The sequence below is a fragment of the Mesoplodon densirostris genome, chromosome 6 (genome assembly GCF_025265405.1).
Source record: "Mesoplodon densirostris isolate mMesDen1 chromosome 6, mMesDen1 primary haplotype, whole genome shotgun sequence".
Lineage (NCBI taxonomy): Eukaryota > Metazoa > Chordata > Mammalia > Artiodactyla > Ziphiidae > Mesoplodon > Mesoplodon densirostris.
Window position 1 is genome coordinate 6,218,849 of NC_082666.1, and position 14,314 is coordinate 6,233,162.

General features: G+C 54.6%; 1 protein-coding gene across 2 annotated transcripts in view; it reads right to left on the reverse strand.

Moving 5' to 3' along the window:
- NCS1 (neuronal calcium sensor 1) overlaps window positions 1-2,384 on the reverse strand; it is a 61,682-nt gene extending 59,298 nt beyond the window's left edge. For both annotated transcript variants that reach the window (XM_060100942.1, XM_060100943.1), the window contains exon 1: window positions 2,232-2,384. In XM_060100942.1, the coding sequence (XP_059956925.1) occupies window positions 2,232-2,295 (64 nt within the window). In that variant the 5' untranslated portion in view covers window positions 2,296-2,384. The remainder of the gene's footprint in view (window positions 1-2,231) is intronic.
- Between the last annotated feature and the right edge of the window lie 11,930 nt (window positions 2,385-14,314).

Genomic DNA, 14,314 nt, shown 5'->3' on the forward strand with positions numbered 1-14,314 from the left:
AGGGAGATAGACAGGCGTCCCACGAGCCCACCACGACCTCCATCAGCCCAAACCCAATAAGAGCCCTAAGGAAAAGTACCCGGCTCACTCTCTCCCTCATTGAAACTGTTCCAGGTCTCCAAAGGCCTTTTAAAATAGCCCGGCCCAGCCCAGCACCATGGGCCTGATTCCTAACAAGGCCTTGTTGACTCATCTTCTACCAAAGTTAACAGATCTGCCCAGAGAGAGGGCGATGGACAAAATGACCGCCCCAGGTGCCTTCCCAACCCAGAGGCCACCATCATGGGCTTAGAAATCGGAAAGGGACACACAGAAAAAAAGTCCCTCCAGATTTCTCAGTGTGAGCTCTGAAGTCTCTCAAGGGGATTAACTTGGGGGCCAGACAGGCCTGAGTTCGAGACCTGGCACTGCCTGCTGACGGGCCCTGGGATCTCGGGTCCCGCAACTACTGTGAGGATTGAACGCGTTGGGGAGGCAAGGAGCTTGGTGCGTGATGTGCTCCAGAAGCAGGAAACCTGGCTTCACTCAGCTCGCAGGTGATGAAGACACCCTGGTGCAGCCCAAGCTCACCCTCCTTTGAAACCCACTGGACCCTCTGCCTCCCCAAGCCCAGGGGCCCAGGAAGCCCCGTGTGCAGCCTGCCTGCTGACAGCTACAGGCCGCAGCTGGACAGAGCCTGAAGGAAGGCCCAGCAAATCTCACAAAACAGCAGCCAAACTGGGAAGGGCCACCTACCCACCTTGGAAAGAAGGTAAGAGCAGCAAGGACGGAGTCCCTGGTCCTCAGAGCCTCAGCCCTTCAAGGAGCAGCTACTGGGATGTGAGCGCCTTGCTGCAGAATTCCACTGGAGAGGGGCCAGTACCTCCCAGTGGACTAGCACCCACTCAGGAAAGACCCCTTCAATCCAAGCACATGGGGGTGAGGGGCATGGAGCTGAAGTGTGGGCTTGGAAAGACCGGCAAACGTGCCCAGAAGACCAAGCACATGGGGGGAGGGGCGAGCAGAGGTTGTGCAATGCACCATCACAAGCTGCCTCCCAAGCCTCCATCAACGCGTGGAGGTAGCGGTCAATCTGCCTCCGTCTAGGGACGGCACAGAGCGGCTGGACCCACGCAGCCGCCCTGGTGCGGGCTCAGAATCCCAGCCCAAGCCCAGAGCCCCTGCCCCGTTCCAAGTCAGATCCCCAGGCAGAAGCCCTTCCAGACCACTCAGCAGTCCTCCTCCGATCCCCCAAAAGAAAGACCCTAAAAGAAAGACCGTGTGGTCAGGACCCAGTGCCATTAACCCTTGGCACTCTGGGACAGCTCCAAGAGGTTTGTAGGGAAGGGAGAAGTCTGGTACAGAGAAACTGGAGAGGTGAGGCGACCGGAGAGTTGCGAAGTTGGGCACGTGGAGAGAGACACACTGGGACAGATCTAGAGAAATCTGAAATTGACAGACCCTCCTCTCAGGGGTGCCGCAGACGGTTAAAAGATGAGATGGACCAGATCACCCAGGGCTGCAGAAACCCATTTCCCAGCTTGGCAGATACAGATAGAAGCTGGGAAGGTGCAGTCAGGGCCAGAGGAGAATTCAGCCTATAAACCCTGCAGCCAAGAGGGTGCCCAGGACCCTTCACCGCTGCCGCTGCCATAAGCTCTCTGACAAGTCTCGCCACCCCACCACACACGATCAGGGCCAGGGAGGGGGCGACAGGCCAACCTCGCAGCAGCAGCAGCAGCGGCGGCGGCGGCAGCGGCAGTGGCGGCGGCACCGTGATGCATGAATCACCCGCCCCGCTGCGCTCGTGCCAGTCGGCTCCGCGCAGCCGGAGCCACCTCGCAAGCAGGCGCCCCCTCTCCGCCCCTCGCCCTTGCACACCCCTGCCCTTTTGGACAGTTCTGCTGGGGGGGGCCGCGGGGGGGCTGGGGGCTTCCCTCCGGGTCGGGGGGTGGCCCCGCGCTCGCAGACAGGCGGCACTGGTCCCGGGCGCGCGTGGTTGGGGGGTGTCCTAGAACAATAGGGCCAGGTGTGGGGCTGGGGGCGCGGCCGGGAGCTTCCGAGGGGCCGGGGGCGGGTGCAGGGCAGGGGATGGCCGAGGCAGGGTGGCGGCGTCGTGGGGAGCGGAGAGCGGGCCTGGAGCGGACGCGGGGCGGGGGGTGGGGGTGGTGACCGCGCGTGGGGGGAGGGGCGCGAGGGGGCGGAGGCAGCGCCCGGGAGCGCTGGGCGGGGGTCCCGGCGCGCGCACTCACAGTAGGTTTTCCTGGTCAGCTCCTCCACAACTTCAGGCTTCAACTTGCTGTTGGATTTCCCCATCCTCGGCGGCCGCGGCCCCCGCGCCCCGGGCCGGACCCCGTCGGGGCGCCCAGCGGCAGTGGCTGGGCCGGGGCGGGGTGCGCGGGGGGCCGGCGGGCCGGGGCCGCGCCTTTGTTTGCGGCTCGCGGCGCGGGGCCCGGGGCGAGGGGCAGCCGCTCGGCAGGCCCGGGCCGTCCGGCCGCCGCCCTCTCCGGGCGCCGCGGCGCAGAGCTGCGCTGGGCTGGGCGCCGACGCGGCCGCGGTGTCGCCGCGGTCGTCCCTGGTTACTGAGCTCCGCGGCACATGCTCGCTGCTGCGCTCCCTCTCGCCGCCGCCCCTGCGCTCCCCGCCTCCCGCCTCCCGCCCGCACCGGCGCGCCAGGGGTGGACCCGGAGCCGCCACTCAGCGCCCGGCGCCACCTCCCGCCCCGCACCCGCCCGGCCGGGCCTGCGCCCGCGGAACGACGACCCCGCGAGCGCCAAGCCAAGCTCGCAGAGGGGCGCCCCCGGCCTCATCGGTCCCCGGGCGGGAGGGCGAGGTCACCCCCGCCACCTCCCTCGCGGCGATCCGGCCCCCTCTTAGGGCGGAGCCGGGCGGGGGAGGGCCCGGAAGATCTGACGTGAATGAGGCTGAGGCTCGGCTTGGCGAAATTCATTCATTCGACACTGATTTGTTGGGCGCTGGGGAAGCCAGGGAGCAGGCCAGGCGCGGTCCCAGCCCTGACGGGGCGGGGGCGGGAGGGGAGGACACGTCTCTGCAGGATGTCACATGTGGTGGCGGGTGGTGGGGGCACCTACCGCGGCCTGGGGAAGGTGACCTCCAAGCCCGTGGGGAGGGAGGGAGGGTGGTTGGGAACGTGTTCAAGGCCCGGAAAACCTGGAGGAGGGAAGGAGGCCTGAACCCCAGGGAGAGCTCCTCTCCGTGCACGGGACTCCACGCACAGCCCGGGGTATGATGTGAGGCCAGAGAGAAGGGCAAGGACCAGTGGGGACAGGCCTGCGCTCGCCCCAAGGAGCTGGGCCTCTGCGATTTAAGCAAGGAGGTAACAGGGTCAGATCTGCTTTCTCTGCTTCTCTGGCATCAGTGTGGAGGGGCGCTCTGGTCAGGAGCTGTGGCCCAGACCAGTGGCCAGGGCTCCACCTGGATGGACAGAGGCAAGGGATGGGGGTGGGGTAAATTTATGGGGAGGGAGAGAGTCTACGTGGGCTTCCAGGACCACCCCATCTCCAATGTGAACATGTTGGGACCTCTTCTGTCCCCTTCCCCAGCTTTATCTTTTTTCTCTTTAGCAACTATCATAGATCTCTTTTTTTTAATTTAATTTTATTTTTTTATACAGAAGATTCTTATTAGTCATCAATTTTATACACATCAGTGTATACATGTCAATCCCAATCGCCCAGTTCATCACAGCACCATCCCCACCACCCTGCGGCTTTCCCCCCTTGGTGTCCATACGTTTGTTCTCTACATCTGTGTCTCAACTTCTGCCCTGCAAACTGGTTCATCTGTACCATTTTCCTAGGTTCCACATACCTGCGTTAATATACGATACTTGTTTTTCTCTTTCTGACTTACTTCACTCTGTATGACAGTCTCTAGATCCATCCACGTCTCAACAAATGACCCAATTTTGTTCCTTTTTATGGCTGAGTAATATTCCATTGTCTATATGTACCACAACTTCTTTATCCATTCATCTGTCGATGGGCATTTAGGTTGCTTCCATGACCTGGCTATTGTAAACAGTGCTGCAATGAACATTGGGGTGCATGTGTCTTTTTGAATTATGGTTTTCACCCACTTCAGACCTAGGGACACATACAGACTGAAAGTGAGGGGATGGAAAAAGATATTCCATGCAAATGGAAATCAAAAGAAAGCTGGAGTAGCAATACTCATATCAGATAAAATAGACTTTAAAATAAAGAATGTTACAAGAGACAAGGAAGGGCACTACATAATGATCAAGGGATCAATCCAAGAAGAAGATATAACAATTATAAATATATATGCACCCAACATAGGAGCACCTCAATACATAAGGCAACTGCTAACAGCTATAAAAGAAGAAATCGGGGCTTCCCTGGTGGCGCAGTGGTTGAGAGTCCGCCTGCCAATGCAGGGGATGCGGGTTCGTGCCCCGGTCCGGGAGGATCCCACATGCCGTGGAGCGGCTTGGCCCATGAGCCATGGCCACTGAGTCTGCGCGTCCGGGGCCTGTGCTCCGCAACGGGAGAGGTCACAACAGTGAGAGGCCCACGTACCGCAAAAAAAAAAAAAGAAGAAGAAATCGACAGTAACACAATAATAGTGGGGGATTTTAACACCTCACACCAATGGACAGATCATCCAAAATGAAAATAAATAAGGAAGCAGAAGCTTTAAATGACACAATAGACCAGATAGATTTAATTGATATTTATAGGACATTCCATCCAAAAACAGCAGATTACACTTTCTTCTCAAGTGCACACGGAACATTCTCCAGGATAGATCACATCTTGGGTCACAAATCAAGCCTCAGTAAATTTAAGAAAATTGAAATCATATCAAGCATCTTTTCAGACCACAACCCCATGAGATTAGAAATGAATTACAGGAAAAAAAAACGTAAAAAACACAAACACATGGAGGCTAAATAAAACACTACTGAATAACCAAGAGATCACTGAAGAAATCAAAGAGGAAATCAAAATATACCTAGAGACAAATGACAATGAAAACACTACGATCCAAAACCCGTGGGATGCAGCAAAAGCAGTTCTAAGAGGGAAGTTTATAGCTATACAAGCCTACCTCAAGAAACAAGAAACATCTGAAATAAACAATCTAACCTTACACCTAAATGAACTAGAGAACGAGGAACAAACAATATCACAGATTTCATTAGCAGATTTTTTCGTTGTGTTTTGCTGTCTCCTCAGCTAGAGTATGAGCCCCCCCGAGGGCAGGGATTCTTTCTTATTTGTAGTTGTATCTCCAGCACCCGGAAGGCACCTGACTTGCAGTGGCCACTCAGCAAACCTCTGTGAATGAGTGAAGGGCTGAGGGAGGGAGGACACCGGTGCTGGGGGCCTGGGGGTGGACACAGCATGGCAGGAAGAGGCCGCCCTCCTCAGGGCCGCAGGGATGAGGTGGTGGGCAGGGTGTCTTTTTGTCCCCACTTTGGCACAGTGTTCAGACCTCAGGGGATCCGGGAAGCCCGGAGGAACAGGGGAGACAGAAACCTTGCTTCTCAAACCCCTAGATACCTCCTCCTCCCTCCAGGCACGCCCCATTCCAGCCTTTCTCCTGAAGGCCTTGCCTGGCTCGAGCCCCCGGCCCCAGGAAGCCTTCAGAGAGGGGTACACTTGCTGGCCTGCTACAGCTCATTCTGTCAAGGAAGTGAGGAGGGTACGGACCCCAAGAGCTGGGCCCACAGTTGGAGGGACCTGGTTTAAACTTGGGAACAGGATGTCCCAACCATGAGGACTGGCTAGGAATGGACAGTAGAGGGGGACCCGCGGGGAGGGGTTTAGAGCTGGCCAGCCCAGCCTGAGCGTCCTGCCTGGGAGGAGGGGGAGCCAGCAAGGGGACCAAGGCCTAGTTGGGACGACAGTGACAGCGGTAGCAATTAAAACCCTAAATCCAGGTGCTCCTCCTGTATTTCTTGCCCACTGTCTACATGCCAGGCACTGTGCGGAGCACTGGGGACACCACCGTGACCCACGTGGTCCATTTCCTCAGGGAGCTCAGGGACCTCCCCCTCCCCTGTCTGCCCCACATTGGTCCCCAAATCACACCGGTGACAAACTCCACGAAAGGATGTGAACCATACACAGAAACTCCTGTGGGGGCAGGGAGCTTCCTGCGGGCTTCACAGATTCACTCTGTCATTCAGCAAGTATTTACTGAGCACCTACTATGTGCCGGGCCTGCAGGATAGAGACGAAACTCCTGCTGTTGTGGAGTGTACAGTTAATGAGGGCAGACTGATATAAACATAAAATTCATGAGTAAAATATATAATGTCAGAGGTGAAATATAACAATAAGGCAGGGAAGGCGGATGGCAAGTGCTGGGGTGGGAGCTGTGAGATGTTTCCTGGCAGGGAGCCCTCACTGAAGAGGTGCTATTTGAACAAGGACCTGAAGGAGGGGGATGCCCTGCAGTGGAGCCTGGTGGCCTGTGTGTGGCCTGGCAGGGGCGCAGCAAGATGGGGCTTAGAGAGTGAGGCAGAGATGGGAGATGAGGTCAGACTCAGGGATCTGTTGGTACTTAGCCGGATCCCTGGGCTGCTGCACACTGACTCCAGGCAGGTGGGGTGGAAACAGGGACCCTTGGGAGGTCACAGCATCATCAGCTGGGGCGGTGGTGGCCGGGTCCAGCGTGGCAGCGAGGGCATAGAGGGAACTGGTTAGACTCGGTTATATTTTGAAGGCACAGACGGCAGGATACCTGAATGGACTGGGTAGGGGCGTGAGACAAAGGAAGAAGGGAATCAAGGCCAAGGATTTTGACCTGAGCCACTGGGAGAATGGTTTCCATTTGCTACCGTGGGGAGTGGCCAGGTTTGCAGGCGGATAGAGCAGGAGTCCGGTTCTGGACGTGTGAGGTATGGGAGGCTTTAGACATCCAAGGGGAGATGCCGAAGAGGCAGGTGACACAGGTGCCTGGAGTTCATGGACAGGGCCAGGCTGCAGGGATCAGCTGGGGAGTCATCCTGGCAGAGATGGAATTTAAAGCCCTGCGACAGGATAAGGTCACTAAGGGAGCATATAGATATATAGGAGCTGGTCGGGCAAAGCTGGGCAGAGTGTTCCGGGCCCCCATGACGTGGGGAGGGCATGTGGGAAGGTGCTGGGCCTTGGGGCCAGCCTCACCCTCTTTCCTGACCTGGATTTCAGCCCAAAGGGTCCCTGCCAACATCCAAATACCTTATCCCGAGCCACCCCGGACTAAGCGCTCAGACCCACTCTCTGATGCCCGGGTCGTTCTGACAGCACCAGTTCTGGGTCTTTCTGCCACAAGAATTTGGTGTTTAAGGTGAAGAAAAACGTGCAGCCAGGCTTCAAGCCAGGGTCTCACGACCAGATTCCCACTTTCAGAGGCCCCTTCTGGCTGCTGTGGATTGCAGGGGACAGAGTCAAAGCCCAGAGGCCGGTGACGAGCCAGGCAGTTTGAGTGGCAACTGATTAGATAGGGGTTGGGGGGACGAGAGAGAGGAAGGGACGGAATAGATCCCTGATTGGGGGGGGGGGAGGGGGAGGGAGAGCCCGGCAAGGAGCAGGTCATAAACCAGTGCGCACAGAATCATCAGATTAGCTCCATATACCTATGTAGAAAGCAGTCTGAAGGGTATACCTCCAGGGTGTTACAGCAATTGCTACCAGTATATGTGGGATTATAGGTCATTTTATTTTCTTCTCTCATCTGTATTTTTCCTTGTGTTTTAAAAAATTGGGACGGGACTTCCTTTGTGGTCTTATGGTTAGGACTCAGTGCTTTCACTGCCGTGGCCCCAGGTTCAATCCCTGGTAGGAGAACTAAGATTCAGCAAGCCGCTCAGTGGAAAAAAAAAAAAAAAAGGGATGTAACTCACATAAATATACCATTTTAAAGTATATAATTCAGTAGTTTTAGTATATTCACTAGGTTCTGCAGCCATTATCACTACCTAATTCCAGAATCTCCTCTGTGTCTTATATAGACTGTTTTCTACAACTAAATGCATTGCTTTTGTATAAGGAAAATATTTGATAAGTCATTTTGCTCAGCTGCCAGTAGCCCCAGGAATACGCACTCCTGAGTCAGCTGCTAGAGCTCGTGGATGACCTGGATGCCCAGCCCCCTTCCAGACGTGGTGAATCTGAAGGAGGTGGCCTCATGGCCTGGGAATCTGCATTTTAACCCAGCGTCTGGTCTCCCTCTCTCGCCTTTCAGCTGAGAGTCCCATCCCTTGTGTTAAAAGCTCACCTGGGAGAGATGCTACCAGATGCTTGCTTGGTAGTTCTTCCAGAAAGCTTTTGGTCGGGGGGAGGGAGAAATGACACACATGTGGTGGGCAGAGTCAGGATTAAAGATTCCCCCAGGTCACTGCATCCCGGGTGTCAGTCACCTCTTCTGCCTGATCAACAGCTCCATCCTGATCTCTTCCAAGTCTCAGTCCATGTATCCAGTGCCTTATGGGGTGTGTGCGTTTGGACGTCTCGCTAGCATTTTTTTTTTTTTGCTTGTCGTGTCTTCATTCAGCTTCCATCAGAAACGTATAGCACAGATGTAGCCTCACCCCACCTGCCTCTGTGCTTGGGACACCCCCCCACCTCAGGTGGCCACCTCTGCTGCCAGTTGGTCCAAGTCCTCTGTTTCCCGGGGTCCTTGTTCAGTGAACTCACTGCTTAGCTGCCACACCTTTACCATGCCCTTGGCATCGCCAGCAGCCAGGAGCTGAGTCTGCTGACGATTGAACTCAAGACAGTAGACCGGGCTTTCATCCTGGGTTTGCTTGATCGAAACTGTGCATTTGGACGTCTCACTAGCATCTCATCACGACAGAAACATAACTTATCCCCTCCCTCCCAAAAAGAACCTTCTCCCCTTGGGCACATGGCGCCCCCCATACTCAGTGGCTCCAGTCAGAAATCTGAAACATCTTAGGCTCCTCCCTCTCCCCAGGAACTCCCCTCTCTAGATCCATCAACCTGGTCCATGGGATTTCACTGACTAAATAGCCCTCAAGGTGTAACGCTTTTCTCTACTCCTCCCCAGCCCACAACAGGTCTAATCCAGCCACTGCCCTTTCTCAAAGCCACCGTCTCCTGCCTCATCTCTTGGTCCCCCTAACAAGCTGTTACCCCGCCGGGGCTGCCCTCCTACAAGCTCCAACACGGAAACCCCTCCCACACCTGCAGCCACTGAGCACCTGAGATGTGGCCGATCCAATGGAGATGTGCTCTCTGCACAAAGTACACAATGGATTTCGAAGGGTCATACAAAATAAAAAGAATGAAAACTATCTCGTTCATATATTTTAAAAATTTGATTACACATTGAACCAATAATATTTTGGCTATAATGGGTGAAATATATTATTACAATGAATTCCATCTGTTTCTTTTAGTTTTTTTTAAATGAACCTACTAGAAAATATAAACTTCCACCTGTGGCCACATTATATTCCTAACAGACAGTGCTGTCTTGGACATCCCTTCTAGTCTCCATTTAAGCATCACCTCCACAGAGCCTTCCTGGGGTCCCACAGGTGACCTCATGCCCCCCTAGCGTGCACCTACGCCCAACGGCACCTGGTCCTGGGGTTTGCAGCACTTTATGTGATTTAAGGAGGTGTGTCCTGAGGAAGTCCTTTCCGATCCCTCGTTCCATCGGTCAGGTGGGTGCGAATGGGGGCTGCCCAGGTACAGCCAGCTGCTAGGAGTGGGGGGAAGGGTTTGCTGGAATTTGGCCCAGTGTGGGGAGGCAGAGGAGGGGACCCACTGAATCCCCGGCGTGGAGCATGCATCCTGAGGCCCAGGTTCAGGCCTGATCCTGTTCCTCATGCACTGTGTGGCTTTGGGCAAATCATTTCCCATCTCATGGACGAATCTGATCTTCTCATGAGGGGAGGGTTTATAAGCATCAAAAAGGCTGGGCACAAGCGCACGACAAACAGTTAACATCTTTAACCTATTAAGAACTTTCTAGGCTAAGAAGCAAACGGTGAGCCCCCAATTGAAAATGGGGAAAGGACTCAAGGAGGTGATACTGGAGCGAATGCAAGCCTCCCGTCAGCACAAAAGCCGTCCCTGACAACTCATCAGAGGAGCACAAAACAAACTGGAAAAAAAAAGAGCCAGTGACCATAACCCAGTGTTGGCAAAGAAGTGAGAAAATGGGCAACCAGCCACTGCCAGGCAGGTTGAGTTGGTACAACCTTTCTGAAGAACATTTTGGCAGTAAATATCCATATTCTCTGACTCAGCAATTCCACTTCTAGGAAATTACCCGAAGCCAACAATTGGAGCTCTATACAAGTGTTTAGCTTCAAGGACATTACTATAGCGGCACTTATAACAACAACAACAAAAATGGAAACAACCTACATATCCAAAACCGAGGGATTCCATTATCCATACCATGGAATCCTGTCCAACAGTATTAAATTACAGCATGGACAGAAATCTACTTACATGAGACAGATCCGTTAACAGCACAAAAAAGTTTCAGAAATCCTAGGATGATGCCAACTGTGGGACGAAAAAAAAATCTGTGTTCTTCATTGTGTGTGTGTGTGATTTTTTTTTGGCCACACCGTGCGGCATGCAAGATCTTAGTTCCCAGATCAGGGATGGAACCCATGCCCCCTGCAGTGGAGGCGCAGAGTCTTAACCACTGGACTGCCAGGGAAGTCCCTGTGTTTTTTAATTAAGTAGTTTTTAATCATATTTTTTCTCCAAATTATAAAAAGATTATCAAAAGTATATAATCCAGTATCTCCTGAAGAAAAACCGGTCTCAGTCGTACACATGTCCTGTGGGGAAAAGGGTTCCCTGGTCAAATGCTTTGGGAGGATATCCCATCTAAGAGTCAGGCACATTAGCATACTAAAGGCTCTGAGAAATCCTGCGGGAAAGAAATTTGTTTTATTTCAGTATTTCTACTCTTATTTTTTCCTTAACTCCAGATAGCATTTGAAGAACTGATGTCCTGTGGAATACACAAACATGAGGAATCCACTGTTTTATGGGTTCTCCCGTGGGAGAAATGATGTAATGAAGAGGTGAAATGGATGGAGGCGAAGCATTGAGTCTTTAGTTGTCATATTCACAGGGTCGGCACTGCTAGAGAGAGCCCGCCCAGTGGCCAGCTGTCTCCCCGTCTCAGACGTCCTGCAGGTACCTGGCTCACAGTGGGAGCTGCATGACCACAGGGTGGGTCCAGCTGAGCTGATTCACCCTGTCGCCAAAACATGCTGCAGTGGGCTGCTGACTCCAGCCCGTGGGCAGTGGCTGCTGTAGCATTGTGTTGGGCAGGGGCTGGGCTGGAGAGAGTGGCATGAACCACTGCACTGCGGGTCACGGCCATCACGGAGGAAGAAGCAGCACTGTGTACCTCCGTGTTCCCTTGGGAAGAATTCTGTGGTCTTTCCCATCCTTTCCTGCGGGGCAGGCTACATCATTCACCCCGAGCGAATTACCACCCAGTCAGGGCAAATGGCGATTGGAGAGGACAACTAAGACCGCTGCAACTAAGACCCGGCGCAGCCAAATAAATAAATATTAAGAAATAAAATAGGGCTTCCCTGGTGGCGCAGTGGTTGGGAGTCCGCCTGCCGATGCAGGGGTCGAGGGTTCGTGCCCCGGTTCGGGAGGATCCCACATGCCGCGGAGCGGCTGGGCCCGTGAGCATGGCCGCTGAGCCTGCGCGTCCGGAGCCTGTGCTCCGCAGCGGGAGAGGCCACAACTGTGAGAGGCCCGTGTACCGCAAAAAATAATAATAATAAAAAAACAATAGTAGAATAAAATAAAGCCCTCATTCTCAACGGCCGCTGGGCCATCACTAACATACTGACGTGCAGACCACACACCCACTCCCCCAGCCCAGGGAAATTCACGCTCCCTCACTGACTGCTGGCCAAGGATGCCTGACCCAGGGCTCCATGCCCAGTATGGGATCCCTGCCCGCCCTTTGAAGCCCAACCCACTGCGGGGGACTCAGAAGGGGTCTTCGTGTGGATTCTGGGAATAAAGAGGCAGAATGCTGCACATTAGGATGTAGGAAAAGCTCCTCTGGTGGGTGAGGGCACAGGGCTGAGAGTTTGGAGGAGGAGTTCTAGAAGTGTCTTTCCTGGACCCGCCAGCCCCCATCTCTCTGGCCCTTCATTTATAAAAGAATGGCCTCTGCTTCTCCTGACTGTGAAATGCTTCTAGAGCTAGCAGGGCCACACGCCCCCTCTCGCCCCACAACAGGTAAAGTGTGGGCTGGGGGCTGGAGAGGGGACGTCCTTCCCCCCTCGCTCCCACTCCGAGAGCCCATCCAGCAGCACACCTGACCCGAGTCCCAAGTCGCTCCCAGGCTGGGGGCGGGAAGGGCAGATATGACCTGACGTCCGTGGAACTCGGCCTCTCTCGCCTTCCTGCCCAGCCCACCAGTTTCTGCTTCTTGTGGTTCTCTGCCCCACTCCATTTGAAGGACACCTGCCAACAGCAAGCTGACAGCAGGGCCCTGCAGGTGACAGAGTGCCCCCCGGGGCCTGGGGCGAGACTGAAAACAACAAACCAGAGGGAAAGCAGGCATAGCTTCTGGCTCCTTCCAAAGAGGCTGGTGGCTCGGAGGTGATTTAAGGGCCAGCTTGTCTCCAAGGGTGAGGATGGGTCCTGAGCCTGGAAGGCCATGGGAGCCAGTGCAGGCTGTGGGGTGGGGGAGGCCCTGTGATGACTTGTCCCCTTACTGCCCGTGTGGCCCTAGGTTCTCCCTTGTTCTGCTGCATGGCCAGGTTTCCCGGCAGTTCCCTCCGGAGAAGTAAATATAGCCTTGTTAATAATTCTGTCTGAATCACCTGGCCTCTGGCTGCTCTGTGCTAAGAGTGGCTCATAGGGGCCTGGAGAGACTCATAACCGGGAGGTTAAACAGGACGGAAAATCACTGAGGCCACCCGCTAATGGGTTTTATGAGGCCTGGACCAGGAAAAGGCAGGAGCCACACTAGTCGGGGCCACCAACGTGCATGTGGGCAAAGGAGCCTGCATGTGAATTCCAGAAGAGGTAAAGAAGTTTTCTCTCAAAACCAACAAAATCAGCTTTTATCCCAGGCTCAGCCCTGGAAGGCTTGTTGCTTCCAGTCAAAACCCAGAGTGGTGGGTAGGAAGGACTCGCCCCAGGATACAGCACAGCTGGGCTCCAAGTCCGGCACTTGCTGTGTGGCCGTGCGCAGGTCAGTTGCCCCCTGGGACCTCACCTGGGCTGCCTGGTCTATGGAACTGGGCGGGCCCCCTTTCGTGCTCAGTGTTGGGTCTGGGGTCAGGGTTGCTGAAATCCCACCTGGCTGCCTGCCCTCAGGGCATCGGTGATGAATGAACGTCATCAGCAGATTCTCAGGAAGGACACCTTGTATAAACCATCCCCTCCCTTCCCATGACAGCCCCTCCACCTCTGCTAACTCCCCCCTTCTCGTCTCAGAATTCAATGTTTTCCAGGAAGCCTTCCAGAACCCTCCAGGCAGACTGCAAAGGTTCCTCAGGGCTTCCTGATCCCTTGTGCATCCCTTCTGTCAGAGTGTCTGTCTGCTGGAACACTTCAGAGTAACAGAAAACCTGACCTAAACTGGCTAGAGCATAAAGGGAACTTTGACGCATGTAACTCAGGAGTCCAGCAGTATCTGCCTTCAGGCAAGGCTTGATCCCGGCTTATAGGCTATGAGAGGATCTGGGTTTCCTCTCTCCGTTTCTGGCTCTGCATCCGCAGTGTTAGGGCCATTCTCAGGAAGCCTCTCCAACTTGCTGCAGGCGGCAGTTTAGGCGTCCCACTTGGTGTTCACATCTTGCTGAAAGTGACCCACTTCCTCCCCGCCCTCATCCTGCCAACCAATCAATGTAGTGGGGTGGGGAGACAAGGGATGTGCTGATCAGTTTCAATCACTTGAGGTTCAAGCCTAGAGTTAGGAGTATGGGGTCAGTCTCCTCCAAAACACAAGCCTGAGAAATCTGAGGTCCAGTTTGGGATAGAGAAGAGATAAAAGTGAGAGAGGCAGCCAGGCCATGTCCCCACATCACTCCTTTGTGCTGTAATTACCAGCGCGCTAGATGATCAGGGTGCAGTCTGACCACATCACTTCCCTGATAAAACTTGCCAGCGCCTTCCCACTGCCTTCATGGTGAAGGCCAGCCTCCTCAGCAGAGGGCCTCCTGATACAGCCCACATCTGCTTTTCTAGTCTCATCCCTCTCTGCTCCCGACTTCCCACTCATGATTCCAGCTCTACTGGATTCGTCCCAATGTGCCAGGATCTCATCACTAGCCTTAGCACATGCCATTCCCCCCACCCAAACACCTTTCCATCGCTGC